This window comes from Scophthalmus maximus, chromosome 5 (assembly GCF_022379125.1).
Source record: "Scophthalmus maximus strain ysfricsl-2021 chromosome 5, ASM2237912v1, whole genome shotgun sequence".
Classification (NCBI taxonomy): Eukaryota; Metazoa; Chordata; class Actinopteri; order Pleuronectiformes; family Scophthalmidae; genus Scophthalmus; species Scophthalmus maximus.
Genome location: NC_061519.1, coordinates 21,669,043 through 21,693,720, shown reverse-complemented (window position 1 = coordinate 21,693,720; position 24,678 = coordinate 21,669,043). Strand labels below are relative to the sequence as shown.

Sequence of the window (24,678 nt, the reverse complement as noted above, 5' to 3'; positions counted from 1 at the left end):
CCTGTTTCCTGTGTTTCTCCTCTTGCAGCGACCCTTTCTTTCTCATGACACACTTTGATTCCATGTGACTGATTCCCTCCCTAACCTGACCTTGTTTCTTCTTTTCCTACCTGCAGTGTGTCCTGTTCAGTGCAAACACCAGGCCTGCACCAAGGACGACCAGTGCTGCCACGACCAGTGCCTGGGCGGCTGCCTCAAGCCCAACTCAGCCAATCACTGTGTGGCCTGCCGCGGCCTCCAGCATGGGGATAACTGTGTGGAGCGATGCCCCGAAAACCACTTCACCTTCAGGGGCTGGCGCTGCGTCAACTTCGCCTTCTGCCAGAATCTCCACAACCAATGCAAGCGGGAGAAAGAGCACACAAAGAGTCCTGACTGCCATGAATATGTAATCCACAACGGTGCCTGCATCCCAGAGTGTCCCTCTGGCTACACCACCGTCAACTCCTCCTCGTAAGTGGACACTCATGCCGGGCTGACGGGCACGTAATGGCCTGGAGGAACAGTTTGATCAGTGAATCTGGATAGATATTCATACGCTCACTCAAAACACACAAACACCAGAAAAAACATCCACCGCCTTTACATACTGGAGGAGCCTGTCAACTTGTTGGTTATCCTCTTTGTTCAATTTCCATAAAGAGCACCAGTTGAGGGTGCCAAAAATAAAAACAGTGTTTTAATTTATAGAAGCATTTGACTTACTACAGACTGATTATTGTTAAAAAAAAAGACACCCAGGTATTATGCAGTAATCATTTGATTGATGTATTTGAGCCGGAGACTGTGGGGAATGGGGAAAAGTAAATTATTGGGCTGTAGTCGCCAACACAAACCGGAGGACGCTAAAACGAAAATGCAACAAATAAACGATAGTCTTTATTTTTGGTAGCTTTTTATTTCAATTTTATTTTTATCTTGGAACAAACAATTTAGCAGTTCATTAAGAACAAATGATACAGAGATTTACAGAAAAATAATCAGCAATTACGTAACTTGCCGATTAAAAGTTTCTAGAATTTTTCAGCTTCTCAAATATTTAAGATGTGATGTTTTTCCCTCGTGTTGGACTGTTGGAGAACAAGATATTTAAATACACGTGGTATTTTTCACCATTGTTTTAACATTGCATAGACCCACGGATTAATCAAGAAAATGGCAGCAGGTTGATACTGAATCAGATTTTTTGTTGTTGCTTTAGAAATAAAAACAGATGCCACAACTCAGCCATATTGTTGAAAAGAGAAAAGACAAGAACTTTAATGCATGAAAGAAAACTAATCAGTAGACTATTTAACAATAGAACATTTAGAAATGGATCTCTGCCTCGCTTTTGCTCTTGTCACTACTTTGGTTGTTTTTTTTTGCAGCACAGAATGACTTTGCTGGTGCTGAGGATCAGACGGTACTTTTTGAATGTGCACATACACCTTTTGTGTGTGAGAGTGCAGACAGCTAGGTCAAATTAGTGCAGCACAGTAGGGAGGCTGGCACATCTGTCTCTCAGATTTTGACTTGGTATCCATCTGTTACATGTTTGTTTTTTTCTTCTTCCTTTAAGTCGCCTACTTGTTCACAAAATTGCCGGTTGTTTACCAACCACTGGTGTCTGCGTTGCAGCGTGCAAGCTTTAGGCAAATGTGCAAGTGTTCCCTTCTCTGTAAATCTGTAATTTACCGCCTGTTGTGCATACATCTTTGTAGCTGCGTTCAACAGTCTTGCCTCTCCAAAGAAAAGGGTGTTGTACATGTTTTGACATGCCAATAACCTTCATCGCCTTGACACCGTCATTGACCATGACGGCCCTGTTGATTAGTGTGGGCGTGCCCGCAAGCAAAGACACTCCACGCAGCCCTAATCATCTTGCTCAGGCAGAGGCTAAAAACCACAGCTGGATCTTTCTAGACTTTGTTTTGAGCATTGCTGGTGGACTGGCTCGCAGTTTAACACCTGGGGAGTGAGAGATACATTCAGGACAGACTGTCAGTTCCTCAGGGTGCTGTGCTCGTGACTCCCCGTGGCTGGCTGCAAAGAGATACGGCGTCTTGTCTGGCAAGGTTCTGCAGCAGCGTACTGTAGTCTCGGCACTCTCCCACTGACAACAGGGATGACAAGGAAAAGTGGTTGTGCTACTGCTGCTGTTTTTTGTGTGTTCTCAACCTTTATTTACCCACAGAGGGTTTGCTGAGCACATAATCTCCATTTGAGCAACATTCGGCTTCACATTCGTGGAGGTACATACTGTACATTTACACCCGAGAGGTTCCTAATGCTCCACTGGACCAGATAAGAGTAGAGTGCCTTGCTCAAGTGCACCCCAGTGATTAATGAGAAGGAAAGAGTGCTTCTGATTTTCTTTTGCTGAGACAGACGATGTTCTTTTCATTCAGCACTCACAACGTTGCAGACTAGGGCCACAAGAGATTTTATGTAAATAACCAAATAAAAATAGATAAATTAGAATTGAGCCAAAAAGGATCTCTGTCCAGATGAGCATATTGGATCCCTATCAGAAATAATCTCCTCCTTCCACGCACCTGAGTGAAAACGCATATCATGCGACCATTCACCTACACTGGGCATTTGCTCTCTGGTGTAAACAGGAAGCAGATTGTTTACTCTGCAGTTGGTTACTTAGTTACAAAAAATCTGGGTGAGAAACAACAATGGTGAAAAGTAAGAGTAGGATTTTCTTTTTTCAATGCAGCGCCGGACTTTCTGAACTAAAACGGGGCGAGCAGGATTTCCAAACTTCTCCGTTTTAGGCACCCGGAAACTCCGGAGTAGTGTGGACGGCAGGCGTAAATGTAGCAGCAGTGATGCGTCTTAAAACTAAAATGTAGAAGTGTGGATGTACAGTAGCCTCAAAAGCTGATCTGCAGATGTGATCATCCCCTCGCCAGGGGTTTAAATCAGTAGTCCTGCTCATCTCAAACTTACTATTGACTTCTGGTAAAACCAGCTGTGCTAATTTTTTCCCTTCCCCCTGGAATCTCCCTCACGCTGTTGACTTTAAATTAAGCTGTGGAAATGAAAGTGAACCAGATAACCAGATGACACTTTTTCAGCTATTTTTTTTTTTCTTCTTTTGTGTTTGACTGAGTGACTGTTTGTCATTATATCACATGGGTCATTTGTTTTGCTGTTGGACGTTTTCAACAAGCTCATTTACAAGTATGACATGTCCACAACAAGAAATACTTCTGATTTATATTCATTGTGTGTTTATATGAGACAAGGTGATAAAAACTCTAGCACATGAGCTGCCCTCTGTTTAGCATTCACAAAAGAAATACCTCATGCTTCTGTAATTGCCCTGCCAACATACCCAATAGTTTGCTGAACAAAGGCAATCTCGCATCATAAACCAGCCAGCAGCAAAAGTACTTTTAACACATGCGGTACTTGGGTCAATGACCCCGAGCAAACAGCCCATCATTGTCTAATCTTTGCCTTAATTCCCTTTATTTGAAACCATCAAAAAAAAAGAAGAAACTGTGACTTCTCTAAAACATGTCTGTTCAGGCTGCTGGGTGAATCGCAGATGCTGCTGTGTACTCTGGATTTCCCCTCATCCAAGTTTGCACTTACCACATTATGAGAGTGAGGATTATGCAGATGGCCTTTCAGGAAATAGGTTAATATGGTTGGCATACAAAGGCGCGACCATATACTTGTTATGAGAAGAGACTTGTTATGAAAACATTATGTAAGTCAGGTTATTTAGCTTGGTTGTCAAGGTCAAGGTTTGGGGTTGGTTCATTTTTAGTTCAAACAAAACAAAAAGTTCAAGCCTGCATGCACGGTAGTGAGTAAAGTTTAATTGCCACGTTTTAGCTTTTTTATGCATGCAGAGCAGCTGAGAGCTTATTCAAAACAGGCCACAATCAATATTTTCATAAAACAATGGATCACATGACTACTTGTTTGTGAAACGTGTCACTCGTGGTTATGTAATCAGCCGACTCTGTAGTTCCTCTTTAGCTGTAAAGAGTTTCGGAGCATCTTTCAGATCATTGTTTTGCCTTTATGGTCGACAACTTAACTGTTTTGGTTCTCATCCCTTGGTTTTGGCCTCAATCAGCTGCTCTCACCAAACGGCAACTAACTGGTGACAACAGTGTAGCATTTATCTGCTAAAGAGTCTGATATTTCCCTCTGCAGTCGGTGGAGACCAAAATAAGATAGAAGAGGTTGAACATTAAATTCAACATTCATCAGGTGGACACAAATATGATTCCAACTGTTAACGTTGCCCTGTGTCTGCCAGATGTGATAAACAGATTACTGTTTGCAAATGTGATGATATGTCAGGGTTCTGCTGCCCTGTGCTGGCAAAGATATATCAGGTATTGCACATTTAAGGTTCAAGTATTTCTGTGTCAAAGATTATCTGTAACAAGGTTGAAATGCACTTCATCTCCAAGGTGTATATTGTGACTCCAGCACACACATTTTCTTGGAACAGTTTTTCTAATCAGTGTTTTTTCTCTCTCCTTGTTCCATAGGCTCATCTGCACTCCCTGTGCAGGGCTCTGTCCTAAGGTGTGTATGGGTCTGAAAACTGTGGACTCTGTCACTGCTGCCCAGGCTTTGAGAGGCTGCACTGTTCTCAATGGAAGCCTGGTCATTAACCTGCGTGGAGGAAGTGAGTATCTGTGATCTGTTTGTTTATAATCAAACCTCAGAGGAGAACAGGTCACAGCAATTAGAGCTTCACATTACGAGCATGTCAGATGACCAAACAACACCATTAGAGTCAAATTGGATAACATTATTTCTTAATGATGACACTTTGTACCTTTGCAAATAGACACATTCCCATAAGCAGAATGGATAAATATGTATGTATGTATGTAAGTGTATAAGTTCAAATATATACTTTTATAATTCACAAATGATTTTGAAATAACACTTTCCCACTGAATTTCACCATGAAAATTTAAGTAAATTTACCAAAAACATTCATCTTTTTGGTGTCAGAACAGGCTAACTAGGTAAATCATATTGTTCAGATTTTGCACATAAAAGGAGGAAAAAACTGTTGGAACACAAATTTGAAAACGCAGACAGTAGACAGTTTGTTGCCAAAGAACAGCTGTCTGGAAGCTGTGTACCAAGCATGCTACAGAAGTCACTCTAAAACCTTGTGACTTTTGGTTTTCTGTAGACAACATAGCAGCTGAACTGGAGGCCAGTCTGGGTCAGCTGGAGGAGATCACTGGCTACCTGACAGTGCGACGTTCCTACGCCCTTGTGTCCCTCTCGTTTTTCCGCAAACTCCGTGTTATTCGTGGGGAGGAACAGGAAATCGGGTGAGACTCCCATCTTCTGCGCCCATCTCAACCCTCGCCATGTCAGAGCCTCCTCCTGTAATTAAGAGTTAAAAGCGGAAGGACTGACCTTTTCAAAATGTCTCACTGTGGTGGCTGTTTTTGGGTTAGACTATCCCAAATCATATATGAGGTTTCATTCAGACGAGGTGGAAGACCGTTGTAGCACAATGGACTGCACTTTTAAAAAAATGTTCGTGCAATCTCGTGTTTTCTTTTCCAGGAATTACTCTTTTTATGCGCTAGACAATCAGAACCTGCGGCAGCTCTGGGATTGGTCCAAACACAAGCTCGCCATCCTGCAAGGGCGCATGTTTTTCCACTACAACTCCAAACTCTGCATGTCTGAGATCCGCAAGATGGAGGAGGTCACGGGAACCAAAGAGCGGCAGTTGAAGATCGACATCGCCTCCAAGACCAACGGGGACCAGGCCTCATGTAAGAACCTCTTCCCCGGAGACATGTTAATAGTTGCAGGAGTTGCTAGGGCAACAGGTGATAGTGGACCCTAGAACAGGCGCAAACATAGTCATAGTTATTGTCATGATGGTCATTTCCTGTCCTTTTGTGTTTGCAGATGTCTTACTACAGACGTTTTACTGATATAGTTCAGTAGGAACAACCAACAGAGAAAAGCACAGCCAACTGTTTTAACATGGTGATGACAGGATTTGTGCTGTTTTTACACCAATATTTAATTTCAGGGCCTATAACTATAATCTGTCATTATCAAAGTTTAGTATTAACATTACTAAGTATTAATAATCTTACAATTGCAAGAATATAGATATAATCCAAAGGAATGTGAAGATTGTTAGATTGACAGGTTAATTTTTAATTTACAGTCTTCCCATCCCAACAATAATTTTACAATGAATTTAAAAAAAAATTATTTACTTGTTTGTAATAACCTTAATTCCTTGTTTGATATACTGTCAGCTATACACACTATATAGGCACTATATACTTAGTATATACATACTATAGTATATATGTCTGCCATGGGAACAGACACAGCTAAAGCAGAAGCGACAGTTGTTTGACTTGTCCTTTCTGCCAGGACAGTAAAAAATTGATGGATTTTTGATGGTCCAACGACATGCTGGGAATTCTCCCGGTGCTCCAGATACCCAGTCCGACTATTACAGATGGGTCCATTGTGACTGTGTTTGTGAGTAATGCACCGGCAGGGCACGTCGGGGCTGAGCCAATCGATTCGCTGCGCACGGCTCTATGAGGAAGCGACAGCGCAAGACACTATGTTAGAGATCTATTATGTTATCATAAGAGGTGTAAAAAATTATTTCCGTTCATTATGAAAACTGTGCCGGGACAAATTAGACCGTGGCGGGGCCCCCATAGTCTAGGTAGTTATGGGAAAACTTGGGCCTTTTATGTTTTGTAATCAATAAGATTGTATGGACCAAAAGCTCAGGACACCGCGGCTACATGGTCTGTGTCTGAGTAAATTGATGTGTAAAATCTTTCTTGTCAGATATGATTCACTTGGTGCCTCACATTTGTGTGTGTGCTCCTTCTTACCCTCGCATAATGTTTTTTGGTAAAGATTACTCAGGGTGTCAAGAGTTTTAAATGATCAAAGCATGTGTGACACACTTATTTTGACTTTTCTGAGCTCTCAACAGCATCTCACCGTCTACATGAACACATTGAACTGGCTCATTTGTCATCTCATGGCCTTATTGTGTGGTCCAGGTGGTTGTATACAGAGTCGAGATTATAACCCCTGTTTGTGTTCAAGGATAGTAACTTTACTCAGCTGTATTGTTCCGCTCTGGCCCTTGAACAGTTATTATACACTATATTTATGTAATTCTGTCCAAACCTACTCAATGCAAAGGTAGATTTTCACATGTACACACAAGGTAAATGAAACATTGTTTGCTTATCAGCTATATTTGTGCATTAAATCTCTTTTTCATCTTACTATAGGAAGGTGACTAACAGTTTTAATATCTAAACCTAATCTTCTTAAAGTGACTGAGTAGGTGGAGGTAGGCGGCTGCTCCAGAACCACGGGTTGTTTTTCACACTAGTTCAACCAAAGCAGTTTGCTCAGTAAAGCCTCCTTATCGGCTTTTCTGCTGTTTATTGCTTCTAAATTGATCCATGCGTGTGTCTCCTCTTCAGGCGAGAACCACGTGTTGAAGTTCACCCAGATCCGGACCACGAGTGATAAAATCATGATCAAGTGGGAAGCCTTCTGGCCTCCAGACTTCAGGGACCTGCTGGGATTCATGGTGCTTTACAAAGAAGCGTAAGTTAATTTTTCATGTCATTATTCAGCCACAGTCAAACTCAGACTTGGTTCCCTGCCAGAGAAATATTGCTTAAGCACTTACTAGATAAGAATAAGCTGAATAGAAACATATAGATCACTTCGATCTGGTACAAAGTGATAATGTCATATCCGGCTTCACTGACTCATGTAAAATGCATGCAGAGAAAGCGTGACAACATATATACATCTGAAAACTATGCCTCCTGTAACTGATAAGATAAATTTATGGAGAACATAAAACTTGGTGTTTTGCGTTGTTTTGTTCTCACCTACAACTGGGAAAAAGTTTTTGGTGTCATTTCCCTTAAGCTGTGTCTCAGCTAATAAATGATTAACACCATTTAAGGAGTAGTTCACACGTACTCTGCATTTCTGTAACACTACCAGGCTCATGATGAACAGTTGTTTTTTAACGTGTCAAATTCAATGCAGCAAAATAAGAAATTTAGTATTTTTCTTTCTGAAAACCTGGCACTTAAATACCCACAGTGCAACTCGAGCATTGACAGTTCGGTTGAACTGCAAATTTTATTTTTGCATCTTAAAATGTGTAGTGACGTAACATCTCAAAGGCATCAGGTCTGGCACCTTGTAAACAACCTTCAAACTACTGCCTGATTGTGGTCTGAAAACAAGTTAGATCTTTTTTATGATTTGATCAAATTCAAAAATCAGTGTATTAGCACAACAAGTTGTGTCATTTATGATGGGGGGAGTCGATAAAATGCACCGTCACTCATTTTCTTTTGAGTCACCAATATGGAGAGAAAATGAGACTAGAGAACTGTGCTGATTGAATAATCAGGACACCGAGCCGACTGATAAGTAACATGAGGAAGTATTTAGGATTCAACACCACAGATGGAAAAATCATGCATAAAAATGAGGCCATTTGCTGACTTTTTGAAAAACAAAAGTGCCTGCAGTAATATCACCACACAAATACGAGGTCACCTCTACAATGCTGCAGTGTATTTTACAACTAGGTTCTGTGGTTTGCGTTGAATTCATTTGAATAAATAATTTGTTAATTGTAATATTAATTTTTGATCTCAGTGAAAAGCCCCATGCTTGAGTAAAACCATCACAAAATATCCTGGAGTCCTTCTGAAGCAGCATCTTTGTGAAGGTCTCTCTGGCCCCAGTGATGTTTACACAGCTCCTCCTCTCCTCCACCGACTGGTGCGATAAACACAATGATGAATTGCCAGAAAACATCAAACTGAAACCTGAGATCCTTTCAAAAGTGAAATGCAATTCAGGCCTACATTTAACCCACTTTTCATTTGGATACTGTTATTGTTTTTTTGTTTTTTTCTCCTCATAGACCTTTTCAGAACGTAACCGAGTTTGACGGGCAGGACGCCTGCGGCTCCAACAGCTGGGTGATTGCTGACGTGGACCCTCCACGTCGCGCCATAGAGGGGGAAAGAGAGCAGTTTGAACCGGGTCAACTCATCCTGCCGCTGAAGCCCTGGACACAGTACGCCATAATGGTCAAAACCCAGCTGTCGGCCTCTGATGAGCACCAGGTCCACGGAGCCAAGAGCGAGATCATCTATGTTCGCACCAACGCCACCAGTAGGACTGATTCTGTTTTGTGTTGTTCACACGAAAACAATTCAACCTTGTTATAATCTCAAGTGTAATACACAACACCTCACCCCACACCCTTCCTGGAGGACAAGTTCCAGCACAATAGTCTTTTATTTCCATTGTTGTCTATGAGTAAGAACTACAATCACGCAGGAGTCAAGGTACCATTTAATTTACACAAAAATATATATTTAACATCAAAATCAACAAAACATTAAAGTTGTTGATCTTACATTTTCAAGTTTCTCAAGTTTTTACTACTTATTCAAATGTAGGAAAAGGAACAAATACCCTTGCTGGCAGTGAACTCAGCAACACTAGTCTATTGGACATGAGTCCCCAAAACCCGTAAAAGGATAGAATATCAGAATATCTGACATTTTCCAGTGATGTTAAGGCACCATAGACTTATTCAAAATCATGTAACTTTTCCATCACTGAGCTGTGTAGTTTTTTCTTTTTTTATTGCAAAAGCTGGAAACATGGTTCTGCAAAGATGCACATCATTGACTCTGTGCAGAAAGAGGGGAAAAAGGAAGAGTCGCAAAGGAGTCAACTCACACGCCTTCTCAATCTCAACAACACATTGTTCGGGCTTGTGCATCAGGCTAGATGTAACTTTCCACCACGTTAATGATACTAATGTTTTGTTATATAAACTTACAGCCACAATTTTATTTTCCCCCACAATCAGCACTCGGTTACCAAACAGCACATTGAACATGACGACATTTCACCTGAAGCGGTGTTGCCTTTTCAGTGACGTGTACCAAAAATGTTCTGGTTTTTTAAAACACAGTAGAAATGCAAGTCGGAACAGGAAACCAAAGGCATACAGGATTTCAACAGGGTATGTGCAAGTCGGGAAACGTTAAAAAAGCTCTGAATTAAAGCTCTTCATAAAAAGATCTAAGAAGGTCAAAAGTTTTTAAGTTCATCGACAAAAGTCTTAAGTATTTTTTCTTGCCTGATCTAGATCTTAACTAGTTAATCATTTTTATCTCGTTAATCCGTTAATTAATTTTCTGCTGCTTAACTGGATCTAGATCATAGTGCATTAATTAAATGTGAAATGGTAATATATAATTATAGACCATGGCAGTATGATCATGTAACAGATATTGCTTTATATATAAATGTGCAGGTTATGATTATGATAAGTTCCCGCGGTGGAAAAGGGCTGAATGTTTATTCTGAGTCACTCTGAATTCCACTCAGATCGCACTAGAGTTCATTCAATTATTTTCAGGCTCCTCTAGAATCCACATTTCCTGCGGTGTTGCTATCATTGTCTGGTGGATTCTGCGTTGTGTGTGTCAGTCTGGCTGCTGCCAAAATGTCCCTGGCACAAGAACAGGGAAGAGGAAGACAGATGGCACAGATTCGCCTGAGGTGCCACTGACCTACAGGGTGCCTCCTCCTCGTGTATGTTGTCTGCATCAGTCCACCACGCAGCGATCTTAAACCTATTTCCCTGAACCTAATTGTGCTCTGCCACCCACCAAGTGTGTCGTGTGCAGTTTGGGTTCGCCGTTGTCACGAAGGCCCGCCTCACTGGCTTCCTTTCACACAATGTGCATTTCCTTCCATATAAACAACATCAAACATGACAACGCTCACTCACATGAAACGGGCTTCCAGCGGAGACGCATCACTGTCGGCCAAGGGGAGGGTTTGTTTTCTACCCGTCTCCGGGTTCCTGGTCTGTGTCATGTCTAACCAACATACCGCGTCAGAAGGGCAAAGCTGTCATTACAAATAAACTGTTGCCGGTGAAACTTAGTCTGACAATGCAGTCGGACCAGTTCGTTGCGCCCTCACGAAACAGGCACAACATAATCACACTGACAATGGAGCTCTGGATCTCAGTGTCTCCTCATGGTTCAATCTGTCTCCTCGCATCAGTGCTCAGATCACATGTAACCTAATTTTCCACTTAAAAAAAAAAATATGCTTATCAAAATCACTTATAGATGTATAGTTTGATTTAAACAACAAGCACTTGTGGCTGGTGCCAGTGTCCGTTCTGCTTTTGCAAATCACACATTGACTCAAGTTAATTATGACTCATGCGTTACCGCCACGTATTTGTGGCCACGAAGTCGTACTTTGTTTTGCAACTTGAGAATACAAGTAAGTGATTTGTCAGTGATTTTTATAGTAAACTAGAACCAAAGCAAGATGTTTCTTTAACATCACCACCAGGTTCCACAACTGATTTTTTTAAAGCATTAATCTGAACTAAAGCTAAATAAATTAATAAAAACTACAAAAAAAATAAACGACACATTTTTCAAAATTGATTCTTCTTATATGAGAGAAATAAAAGACAACAAAACCGTATAATTCGTCATTTGAAACTTTGAATGAAGGCATATTAAAAAATAAAGAGAAATTATTTAAATTTGATATTTTCTTTGTAAAATGTAGAAATATACAAATTATCTCTCCTGCCAAAACTGGAACTGAAACTGAAAACCACAGCTAAATACAAAAAAATAACTGAATATACTACTTATATGTAAATTACAAATTCTATAGCATAGGGTGTTTGTTGTGATGTCCATAGTGCTGGAAATACTACAAAAGTTGATCTTTTGTTCATTTGGTCTTTACCTACTATGGACTGTGTATTAATCACACGTGACATGATCTATTATGAGATGAACATAAACATTAAGTAATGTAAATACTGAGCTGAAAACAGAAGGGGGAAACCCAGAGTCGGCAGCTGCTCTACACAGAGCAACACCCTGCCAGCAAGTATGACATGAAATGCAAATAAGATTGAAACAGCGTTTCATCTTTACTTTTTTGGATAAATCCCTGTGATTCATTTGTAAATATCTGTTAACTGTTACGTCAATATATATCAATATTTTTACATCGGAAAAAAATAACATTCTTCATAATCTTGAGCATTTAATACATTTTATTTGATGTCTGTCAGAGAGGCCTTTGTTTTTCTTCTGTGAAATCACAATAAGAATCCCTTTTACATGTCAGAAACATATTTTTAAAAAAACAGATAAATTCATTCTTCTTCTATATCAAGATCAGAAGAAATACATACAGTATTCTGATCTGCTTTGCTATACAATCAGCTCATGGTTTTATATATTGGCACTGCTTGTAATGAAAGTTTCTCAGGCTTATAACTTTATTTACTTAATTTTATCTTCAGGCAGCCGGCCTCTGACAGTTCTGTGTTATCGCAGGTCACCTACGTACCTCCGCTGACATTTGATTCATGCAAATTTTGACCTTGAATGGATTTTATTTGACATTAGCACATATACCCATCATTATTTTTGATATTTCAGGCTTTATATTTTTATTCGTCATTTTCCTTTAAATAATTTTAACAACTGTTATTCACATTTCTGATTTGAAAATATAAGATGTGTTTTGTGTTTCTGTTTCAGTGATGCACACACAAATTTTAGGGAAAGTTATGAGCCATATGGTTTGATAAATAAACATATGTTTCAAAAAGTATAGCTGTTTTAGTTTTAGTTTCATTTGCTTCCATTCATTTTTTTTTTTTTACGCCCCCCCCCCCCCCCCCCCCCCCCCCCCCCCCCCCCCCCGTGATGTCTCCACAGAACCGTCAGTCCCACTGGACCCTATTTCCTCATCCAACTCTTCGTCCCAAATCATCCTCAAGTGGAAATCTCCCAATGACCCCAACGGCAACATCACTCACTACCTGGTCTTCTGCCAGCGTCAACCTGAAGCCAGCGAGCTCTACAAGTTTGACTACTGTCAGAAGGGTAAGTTACATCGTTTGTGGTTGTTCTGTTGTTGTGACTACCTCTGCACTTGTGGTTTTGTGCGTTTGATTGTGTGAGTGAGAGAAAGTAAGAACGAAAGAATGTCTTTTTCCACCTTTTCTCACTCGAAAGCTAGTCACTATGTCAGCTTGCTCCTGTCCCATACAATGCTCTGCGATGACTTCTTACTCTCATTCTCCTTGACAGGTAATTCATATCAGGATATGATCTAGATTCATCAAATACATATCAATGCACATCATTTATAAATCTACACAACAAGAACACATTTAAAGAAGTCCACCATGAAAATCTGAACTCTTTGAATTAATCCTCTCCAGAAACAAAATCTTCTCAACCCACAGAGGGGCATGTAATAAAATGAAAAATGTTATTCTCACCAAAATTGGAGTCAAACAAGTCCACATGACAACTTCAAAATGTCAAAGGCACAGACATGACATGGTTTATGCAGCAGTTCTATCCTGAGTGCATTTTTAGCTCGGTGAACAATTGAAGACAGGCTCTCTGATCCGATATCGGTCCAATACCCACTTAGATAGCTGGATCTTGTATTTTTGACAATAAGGGGGATTTATGAGTCCGATCTATTCAATTCAATTCTGTAATTCTAATATTTGTGCCTACGTTCATGTACTACGTCAGGCACATGCAGTGCAGACACATTCTACGGCTGAGAATGATCAGACACAGCTTATTGATTTAAAACTGGTGTCACATCAGTTCCTCGGTTTGGGCCGATACCCAAAGCACAGGTTGTGTTCCTGTATTGGGACTGAGACCTTTTGTTCCTAACAGGAATAGTGCTATTCTGCACCAGCGTAGCAAGAAAATCAGGTGCCGGAATCTTTTGTTCTGGTCCATTGTGTAGCTTAAACTGCACAAAAACCAAGTACTTAGATGATCAGGATCTTCCCCTCACTCCAGATCGGGTTCAGGCAAAGTTCAGACATTTGTCCAAGTTGAATTAGTCCTGTCACAACCCAACCTACGTCGATGTCTCGCCATCGCTGCCCTTCCATGTTAGCACATAACCAAGCCCAAACTTTTGTCTTTTTTAACTCCCATAACTCCCACACATCCAGAGAGATGGAGAGTCTGCGGGGAGGTCATGTCACATGTAATTTATCTCCACTAGAAAGGGGTGAGGAGGAGGTGAGGGATGACAATGACAGACATGACCCTCAGGCGTGTGTGTGGGAGAGTGTGTATTTTTGTGTTGTGTGTTTGTATTAATTGCAGCTGTCATCCCATTTTTTGCGACTGATTGTTTTCCCTTTTTGATCCCGTTGCTATATATGACTTTCCTCAGGGATGAAGTTGCCATCACGGGTGCCCACTCAGGTGGACAGTGACGAGGAGCAGAAGTGGAACCACACAGAGGAGCAGGGCCAGGGGACGCGATGCTGCGCCTGCCCCAAAACTGACAAGGAGCTCAAGAAAGAGAAAGAGGACTCGGAGTACCGCAAAACCTTTGAGAATTACCTGCACAATGAAGTCTTTGAGATCAAGTAAGACATCTGACGACATACTTGTCGTTTTTAGAAAGAAACACTAGGAAAACCGTAGTGTGTGTGTGTTGTTATTCATGAATTTTTTTTAGGGTGTGGAGCTTGACTAAAGCAGATTTTTTTTTCTTTGCCCTCATGTTGTCAAACTCAATCAGGTTCAACTTTGCTTTGAGTTTCACTTCCCACACAACAGCTTTAGTTTTCCTTGCATCATCTTAGGTTTGGTCTTTTAATCAAAGAACTGTCGTTAGGACTAATTCAAATTCTGCCATATAATCTCTGAAGCTATTGGACCATCTGACTGTATGCATTAATGTTAATGTGGCTCCAATTACAGCTCCCGGCAGTCCCTGCTTTCTAATTCTGTTTTCATCTTTTAAATTTCTTTATTCACCAAATGTCTTGTGCTGTTTTTCAAACCGGAATTTTTTTATACATGTTGTGGAGAACTTTAAACACGCCTTGCCTTGTCTAGACGCTCGAGACAGCGACGCTCTGTGATGGGAATCGCCAACCGAACACACTTGTTCCAAACCACCGTCCCCAGCCCGCCTGAGGGCACACGCATCCCCGTCGACGAGGACGAGGAACATCTTGAAAGCCTGAAGACAGTGGTCACCGTCCACGCCAAAGAGTCCACTGTCATCTCTAACCTGCGGCACTTCACCAGCTACCAGATCGAGATCCACGCCTGCAACCACCCGACCAACCCAGCCCGCTGCAGCATGGCGGCGTATGTCAGTGCCCGCACAATGCCTGAAGGTAAAGGGACGGCGATAGTTTGATTCTTCTGTTAACGTTAGAAGGATATGGTTTAAAGTTGTATCCCTCACTCTAATCCTTACTGTCATTGAAAGTTCAGCATCAACGTATATTTTTGAAGGAAATTATTTATAATTTTATGGGACTTTTATTGCTGGTGCAGCTCATATTATTTTTTCTTCTTTTGACAGCTAAACATGTAGAGATAAAGAAAACATGCAGCAAAGTTCCCATTGCAGCCACATAACATAAGCTGTTTTCAGACATGAACTCTGGAAAATGTCAAAAAATGTCCTTCCGGAAATTTTCTTCTGAATTTGCCATTATGAAGAACACAACAGGAGATTTTCCGAGTCAGATGCGTTCACAACAGCAGGAAGATTTCCAAAACATTCAGGCCAAGGGTGTCACCTTGGTAGAGCGCCCACTTGCGTCTTCTGTGTTGTCACATGGGCTCACTCTGACATTTTCCGGAAATTTTGTTCAGGGGCTGGCTAGAATAGTTTCTGAAAATTTGCGGATTTGCGTTCTCACATACTGCCCCTCCAGCAAATTTTGGGAAAATGTCCTGACATCAGTGCATCTCTGAAAGCAGCTACACTGTTGAAGCCATTGGGCCGACTGGACAGCTCTGCAGCTCATGTTGAGTTTACTCCACACAAACCTGAGTTTGAGTAGAAACAATGTGACTTTGCTTCTCCACAGACAAAGCTGACGACATTGTGGGTTCAATCAGTCACGAGGTGACAGAAAATTCGGTTCACATCACATGGCAGGAACCTGCAGCTCCTAATGGTATGACCATCCTGTACGAGGTCAACTACAAGAGACTGGGAGATACTGAGGTAAGGAATCCCACCACACACACACACACACATCTGCACACAGATCTGTCATGCCTTTATTGCTCTAGCGAATGTAGTGATGTGAGTCATTGGGTCACCGAGTGTGCGGGTTCACTGCAAGTTCACCACTACACTTAAAGTCAGTCCTCCTCCGAAAGCACTCTTCATATTTCTCTTCCTCATTATACCAGTTGCTCGGACTCGTAATGAAAGACAGTTTAACTCAGAATGGAAATGGATCCATTTTGAAATTAGCTGTGCAGTCACACAGACAAATAAGAAGGGGCGATACTCATTTGTCTTGTGTTTTGAAATTTGGCCTTGTGGTCCAAGTAATGTGTTTTGTTTGATTATCTAAATGGACAAGTAATTTCGCCATTGCACCATGTTTTAGTCGCCATGGAGACAGGGCTACAAAACATCCGTCTGATTCTGCAGATGGTTATTTTGTGTGGAAAACAATAAAAAACAGATGTTTCCACAGTGGAAACGAAACTTATCTCATAAAATCAAGTCAAAATTAAATTCAAAACATGAGATTAAAAAACTGGGGCATTATAAAGCAGCTGTGTGACATGCGACGTTCTCTCATCTCTGTTGTCCACCGCTTGAACCTCGGTGTTGCTTTTTGTGCAGGAGTTGCATTACTGCGTGTCGAGGAACATGTACAAGGTGACCCGAGGTTGCAGGCTGAAAGTGATGCATCCTGGGAACTACACTGTGAGGATCAGGGCCACGTCACTGGCTGGGAACGGATCCTGGACAGAGCCCACGTATTTCTACGTACAGGATGCAAGTAAGTCCCATTCTGTCATGGGAGCAAACAAAGCCAAGTTTAGCTCAGTAGGAAACTAATTTGATATCGTTGATATTCTGAAAATATAAAAATTCTGAATTGTGAAGGGGTCTTGAACGTAATAGAATTAGTCACATTAGACAAATTAATAATCACACAATCTGGTATGTTAACTCACCCGAATCTTACAGCAAGATATAGTGACCTGACACATGAAGGAATAGCCCACGGAAATGTAATAAATAGACATGGCCTCTAATTTCTCTAAAAATTGGAGACCTTGTCTCAATTTGTACATTATTGTACATAATGTACAAATTGAAACAAACTTAATCCAGAGCAGTAAATCAAATGTAAAAATGTAGAATAACACTAATCCTAATATCTAAATCTATTACATGTACCAAAGCCCTACCTGCAGGGTCTGCTAGAACTGATGCACCATATTATATTTTCAGCCAAGAAATAATAACACATAAACTCAAGCTGATAGCTGCCAATATATAAGCTTAATATTTAAAAAGGTTTCTTACCTATGCGATGATCAGCTTTCACATCTTTAAATCCGGCCAGGGAAGTGCATGTAAAAGCAGAACATTAACATGAAAAACATGCAGACGCCTCGAATGGCTCAGTCCTTTTAACCACTATCACACAATCAAAAGATGCTGTTGACTCTATTTAAAGCAGATCATATTCACAGAGCTGCACATTGATCTGAGCTGTAGATTTCAACGCGCGTGTTTTATCTGAAATGTTACTCACTGTCCGGCCGGATGTGTTGAACAGGCGATCCTCTCTACATCGTGAAGATCGTCATCGGGCCAATCATCTGCCTTGTGCTGCTGCTGTTTGTCGCCGTGGCAGGATTCGTCATGTTCAAGAAGAAGTGAGCAGTTTTACGCATCCTGTCAAAAGCTGTTTTTTCTTATCATTTCATATTTTGTCAACGTTTTTGTTAAATGCTTTTTCTCTTTTTCCTTTTTAGTCAAACGCAAGGGCCAAGTGGTCCCATCTATGCTTCTTCAAACCCGGAATATCTCAGCGCTAATGACAGTAAGCAAAGTTTTTAAGCATTTTGATAAAAAATATGTAAACAATGTGTGTGTGGGGGGGGGGGGGGGGGGGTTGTCTTCTTAAATGGATTTATAGTTGTTGTTTAAGGGATTACGGCCTCTTTTCACGATCAGTTACCAGCTGCCTTTTCCCTCCGCTTTCTGTCACATTGAATGAAACACCGTTGAGATGTAATTTCACACTAGTAGACGAGGCAAACCTTTCCACCGTCGATCGATATCACAAAGTGATTATTGGAGCGTGAACACAGTTAATGTTGACAATACCGATATGTCGGCCAATATTATCGGCCCACCAATATATCGTTAGGGCTCTAGTTCAAATGTTTATCATTTGTCTTGAGTGATTTTTTTGGACAATTTTTATTGGTAAAACTTTTATTTTTTATTTTGGTAATTTAATTTAGGGGTTAGGGTTATCACTTTTCTGCTTTAGAATCTAAAGGAATCAGATTATTCCTGGATTTCACCTTGGGCAGATTCTTCTTTGGACGTCGAGTGAATCAGATATACACTGTTGTTGAGATGGACAGATTTGTCATGAAAGAAACTTTATTTGGCACATGATGTGTACATGAGGGCGTTCTGGTTGGAAATAAAGATTCAGCGCCTCTGTTCTTGCTCATTCAGTCAGTTCAGATGATACAAAAACACATCATCGACAAAGTTTCTTATGATTCAACATTTAAAGATGTAGATGAATTGTGATAAACCTGAATGACGACTGTCTGCATGAACAGATTATCCAATTTCTCGCCTCGACCTGTTTCTCCTATTTAACCTGCTTTCTCGTGCATGTAAACCCAGTCTTCATGAACTGTAACATATTCCCGTGTGTTTGCAGTGTACGAGGAGGACGAGTGGGAGGTGGCCAGAGACAAGATCAACATTTTGAGGGAGCTGGGTCAGGGCACTTTCGGCATGGTCTACGAGGGCATCGCCAAGGACATCATAAAGGGCGAATCGGACACACACGTGGCCGTGAAGACGGTGAACGAGTCGGCCAGCCTGAGGGAGAGGATTGAGTTCCTGAACGAGGCCTCGGTCATGAAGGCCTTCAACTGCCACCATGTGGTGAGGACAGACGACATGTTTTGCATAAACACAAAGCAATCTGACATTTTGATTAAGGACAGTGCGTGAAAGTGTCAGTAAAAGAAATGTCGCCCCCTGTATGTTTTTAACCCTCTGTCAATAAGTAGACAACGTTCCTGATCTAGAACAGTATGTACAAAATGTAACATCATGTGCAAACACCACACCTCTCCTGCATTCAACTGAGTGTTGAGCGCAGCTGCTTCACCTTGTGGCAGTTCACATGGTTGCATGACGTGATCACAACCAGACCATACTGAAATAGACGACCCCTCGTTCCTTGTCTTCCCAGGTGCGTCTGCTGGGTGTCGTGTCCAAGGGCCAGCCATCCCTGGTGGTAATGGAGCTGATGACCCACGGAGACCTGAAGAGCTTCCTGCGCTCTCTGCGACCGGACGCTGAAGTAATGAGCTTAAACACCATGCATGACAAAGGGAAATCTGAAGTTTACATACATTATACATTTCACAGTGCAAGCGGAAATATTGTATTTTTAATCTCTGCATCAGAAACGATTTTTACAATAAACTGTTTAGAACAGGGTGGTGTACATATACATGGTACACACGCAAAAAGCTGTTTTCACATATGAACTCCGCAAAATGTCCCGAAAATGGGGTCAAGAAGTTTTCCGGAGTTTGCCGTTCCCATATGAAGAAGGCAGCAGGAGATTGTCCGAGTCAGACGCGTTCACAACGGCGAGAACATTTCCAGAACATTCAGGCGAGGGTTGGCGTCTGGGTAGAGGGCCCATTTTGCTTGCTGTGAATTTTCCAGATTATTTCCATTCTGTATTCTCACATGGGCTCACTTCAACATTTCCCAGAAATTTTTTCCAGGGGGCTGGTAGGAAAAGTTTTCGAAAATGTGTGGACAAAATTTGCAGACATTTGCATTCTCACATACAGCCAATTCAGTAAAGTTGGGGAAAACGTCTGGACTTCAGCGATGTTTCCTCCAGCCAGATTGTTGTGGACTTTGAACTGCATCAAATGTACAAAATGTGAATTCTTAATAAAATTTACCACAGATTGCTGTTGATATGTGTAGAGAACACTTGTATGGACAAGGTGATGTTCTATTTAATTGTCACCTTTTGGTGTGTGTAAATATAATATATACAGATTTCACTTTGACTGGAATAGGAGGAAGATTGAGCTGTGGGATGTTAACAGTGGATTTTTTAGTCAGCACTAAAGTCAACTCAAAACAAGTCAGTGGCCTCCCAAAGGCCTGTGTGGAGCAGAATACCAGTAAGCCAGTGTTGTTGCTAAGCTTTCCTATTAAAACTCTTTTGGTATCATTATACCTAATTATTTTTCTTTATGCTGTGGAATCTAAGAAATAACAATCATCAAAACACGGTATGAAAAGACACGTCAATCGCTCTGTTAACAGGTCATAAATTTACACGTTTCTTCTTGTGTCCCCTCAGAACAACCCCGGGCGTCCACCGCCCACTCTGAAGGAGATGATCCAAATGGCTGCCGAGATCGCAGACGGCATGGCTTACCTCAACGCCAAGAAGTTTGTCCACAGGGACCTGGCAGCCAGGAACTGCATGGTCGCTCACGATCTCACCGTCAAAATAGGAGGTGAAGCTTCCATCATGCACAACAGACGACAATCGAGACTTGATTGGGTTAAAAACACTGTGAGAAGAATTTAACATTTTAAAGACTTGGAGCCCTCCAGTGGTATTACTTAAAAAAAAACACACACACACACACACACACACACACACACACACCGTGACAGCAGATTGAATTCAAAGTATTCACCCATGAAGAGGCCATTTTTGAGATGGAGGTGAAATTATTTTTGTTAATGTTGTGATTTTAGATATATGGGGGAAAAAAGTTGTTGAATTTGCAGTCAGGAAAAAAACATTTTGGTTAAATTTGTGCACTGCTATAATGGATCTGTTTTCCGGATTAGTTTATATTAATTTCCTTGGACATTTGGGTAAAGAATTATTAATGTGGTATTGATTTATATAATTATGTAACTGGTCGCTTTAGGTTTGGATGTAGCTGCTGTCATACATAAAACATAAACAGGTTGTCCGCCATCACAGTGTTGATGGTTCAAATCCTTATTCCTGTCCTGTGAAATCAGAGTTTTTGTCAGTATCTTTAACATTACACACTTTGCTGTGAAGTGTGTCCCTAGGTAAGGTAATAAGAAGAAGAAGGTTATACATCAGATAATCAGAATTAAAAAAGACAGAAGATATTTCATATTTAGATAGAGCTGACACCTAAAGCTGCCGGGACGTGGTTTCTTTGATAATCACATTCAAAGAGAAAGACAACAAATCTGTTTAGGTTTGACTGTAACTAACATCATTTATAAACATCATCTTTTCTTCCCAGACTTTGGGATGACGAGAGACATCTACGAGACCGACTACTACCGCAAAGGAGGGAAGGGCCTCCTGCCCGTCAGGTGGATGGCCCCCGAGTCCCTGAAGGACGGAGTCTTCACTGCACATTCAGACTGCTGGTCAGTGGCACTTCTTACGTTAGCTTTACTGTATGTGTTGGCACAGATATTGTACATATCACACAATCTATATATATAGTTTTGAGTAATGTTAAGGTGGTGTCAAGTAAATTATAGCAAAAGTGAGCATGGAGCAGCCCAGAATTTAAATGACGTATCCTAGATCATTGTTACAATTCTTCTTTTTAATACAATACCATTCTTCATACTTTAAAAATAGACATGTTTTACTTTCCTTTAATGAACAAACCGTAAACACATTACCAATATTAATTGTGAGAGCAGAACACTTGTGTTGTAGCCAACCTCAGTCTACCCATAGTTCACAGCGCCAAGTGTTTACCGATAGATCGTCTCTTGTCTAATTGACAGGTGTCTAATTGGCTTGTCCTCATTCTCCCTGTGTCGATGTTGTTCTCTCTCCTCTGCCTGTGTGCCAGGTCGTTTGGGGTCGTGCTGTGGGAGATCAGCACGCTGGCCGAGCAGCCGTACCAGGGCCTGTCCAACGAGCAGGTCCTCAAGTTCGTCATGGACGGAGGCTACCTGGACCGACCGGACAACTGCGCTGACAGATTGTAAGTGCAAGAGATGAGGCTGCAGTAGATATCGACTGGAAAGAACAATTTGTAATATTTCTTAATACCTGTGTCAGTTCAGTTTGTTTTACTTAGACCAAAATTAGGGAATTACAAGCTGCAAAAGGAGCCGCAACAATGATAAAATCATAATATTAGGAAATAATATGACAATATCTGTCAAATAGAGTACAAACGTATGCTCAGTGGCAACTTCGTTAGGTATATCTGTACAATCTGTTGTAATTATATCGAACAGCTCTGCCATGAATTCCAGCTTAGTAGTATTTAGCATATTTGGAAATAAGTAAATTCAATTATATGTTTGTTATAGGTCGAAATTTAAAGTGCTGTTGTCCGGGACTATTTTTGACTCGACATAAACTACGATGACCATAACGATGGGGATCATTCATCTCTATGACACAGAGGAATAAGCCTCATCACTCTGTCTGCTACACACATTACATATCAGTCGGATCAGACCATTGTTGTTTTTAAGAAATAAGTGCATTATAATGGGGGAAAAACGCTACGGTGAACAAGGTTTGGACATTTCACTGAGATCTCACTCTCCCCGTATCTTCACCCAGACACAACCTGATGCAGATGAGTTGGCAGTACAACCCCAAGATGCGCCCCACCTTCCAGGAGATCATCGAGATGCTACGCGAGGACCTGCATCCCTCCTTCCAGGACGTCTCCTTCTTCTACAGTGAGGAGAACAAGCCGCCGGAGAGCGAGGACTTTGACCTGGACATAGAAAACATGGAGAGCATCCCGCTGGACCCGTCGTCCTACTCCCAGAGGGAGCAGTGTTTGGACAGGGACGAGGCCTCCTCCATGGGCCTGAGGGGCAGTTACGAGGAGCACCACATCCCGTTCACACACATGAACGGGGGAAAGACCAACGGTCGAATACTGGCCCTACCGCGGTCCAGCCCCTCCTAACATACTCTACACATCCCACGCAGAAACACATCGATGCTATAGATTTAAATATATTTTTGTCTTTTGTTGTCATTTTTATATAGATCTCACTTTTATCACACTCAATCCAGAAGCCGCTCAGTGCAAATCTCAGGACCTTATTTTTCTCCTCAGATGCCACAAACCCACACTACAGTAAAAGTTCGAGCACGGACGACAGAAGACACTTTTTTGTATTTAAGGATGAACCTCCCTTGTCTTTCTTGTTAATGATTGTAGTTTATATACTGTAAATATATTGCCAAGTTTGTGCTAGACTGGGCGGAAAATGGATTCAACTGTGAAACAAACTCTTGACAAACAAGAAGGCTGCTAAACCCACTGTCCCTCCCCCAGACCAGACTGTTCCCCTCCCTCCCCCTCTGAATTCAACAAAAGGGTTCAACCCCCGGTTGCTAAGTCTTGGAAAAAAAGAAAAAAAGTGCCCTTCTATTTTTGTCTGTGGCCTACATCAGTTGTCTTGGAACTGTATGTGAATCTTTGTACACGAGTGGATGACGAACTGAAAATGAAATACTTTGGTAACTCTATGTTGGATGGTCGAAGGCGGGTACATCTTCGAACAAACTCCCATCCACTGGAGAAGCTGGTTGAAGTGGCTTACCTCCTCACACTCTGCAGTATTCCAAAATGGCTCACAGGATAAACACAGGACTTATTTTTATTTATTCACCTGTCTTTATTTTTCTTTTTTCCTTTTTTTTTTTTTTTTTTTTTGAGTTTTCACATTTACAGCTGAAGGATATTTAAACTGTTTTCAAAAACATGTTGGCGAACGAGTTCCTCAGATTGACCAATAGCTGCTTCTTTGGTATATTTTAGTGGGTATAGAAGATGAAATATATATATATATATATATATATATATATATATATATATATAAATATATTATTGATGTTTTTGTACATAGCTGATATGTTGTCATTCTTGAGGTGTTTCCGGTCATAGATTATGTTTTTACATGTTAGTCTCTTATGTTTATTTTTTCTAATCCAGAAAATCATACTAATTAGCTTCTCTTTTTTTTGGACTCATGATCAACCAACAGCACTTGGTCTTCTTGCTATGCGATGCCCGGGAGAAGAGGCGTTTTTTTGGGGACTTCAGCTTAAGATGTCTGCCCATCATATCAAGATCAAATAAAAATAGTGCTGTAAATAATGCAGCAAGGTGCATTCATGAAGAGGCTCCGGCTGTGCTTCTGTTGTTGTTGTTGTTTTCTGGATGGTGATGTTTCTCAGATTTCTGTGTACGCAAGTCGGGTTCATGCTGTTAAGTATTTGGTCGGTGACATGACTTTTGTAATTTTGCTTCAATTGTTTAGCAATTACTGCCATATTTATACATAGTCCCTCTGTTTTCAGAGGCTCAAAAGTAATTGGGAAATCTAACATATATATATATATATATATATACAAGGATTATTTTTAATGTGTGGCGGAAAAGTCTGCAGCCCACGGAGTTTCCTCCCTTCAGATACTCTGCCGGGTCTTCACTG

The 24,678-nt window shown here is 41.1% G+C and overlaps 1 protein-coding gene across 1 annotated transcript in view; it reads left to right on the top strand.

The window, feature by feature from the left end:
* insra (insulin receptor a) overlaps positions 1-24,363 on the top strand; it is a 53,579-nt gene extending 29,216 nt beyond the window's left edge. The window contains exons 3-21 of the mRNA XM_035633129.2: positions 117-453; positions 4,509-4,648; positions 5,171-5,315; positions 5,557-5,771; positions 7,485-7,611; positions 8,963-9,216; positions 12,837-13,004; positions 14,338-14,536; positions 15,012-15,298; positions 16,004-16,143; positions 16,780-16,939; positions 17,729-17,828; positions 17,928-17,995; positions 18,860-19,089; positions 19,403-19,513; positions 20,546-20,705; positions 21,486-21,615; positions 22,056-22,190; positions 22,784-24,363. Coding sequence (XP_035489022.1) covers positions 117-453; positions 4,509-4,648; positions 5,171-5,315; positions 5,557-5,771; positions 7,485-7,611; positions 8,963-9,216; positions 12,837-13,004; positions 14,338-14,536; positions 15,012-15,298; positions 16,004-16,143; positions 16,780-16,939; positions 17,729-17,828; positions 17,928-17,995; positions 18,860-19,089; positions 19,403-19,513; positions 20,546-20,705; positions 21,486-21,615; positions 22,056-22,190; positions 22,784-23,141 — 3,464 coding nt within the window. The 3' untranslated portion in view covers positions 23,142-24,363. The remainder of the gene's footprint in view (positions 1-116; positions 454-4,508; positions 4,649-5,170; positions 5,316-5,556; positions 5,772-7,484; positions 7,612-8,962; positions 9,217-12,836; positions 13,005-14,337; positions 14,537-15,011; positions 15,299-16,003; positions 16,144-16,779; positions 16,940-17,728; positions 17,829-17,927; positions 17,996-18,859; positions 19,090-19,402; positions 19,514-20,545; positions 20,706-21,485; positions 21,616-22,055; positions 22,191-22,783) is intronic.
* Positions 24,364-24,678: the final 315 nt, after the last annotated feature.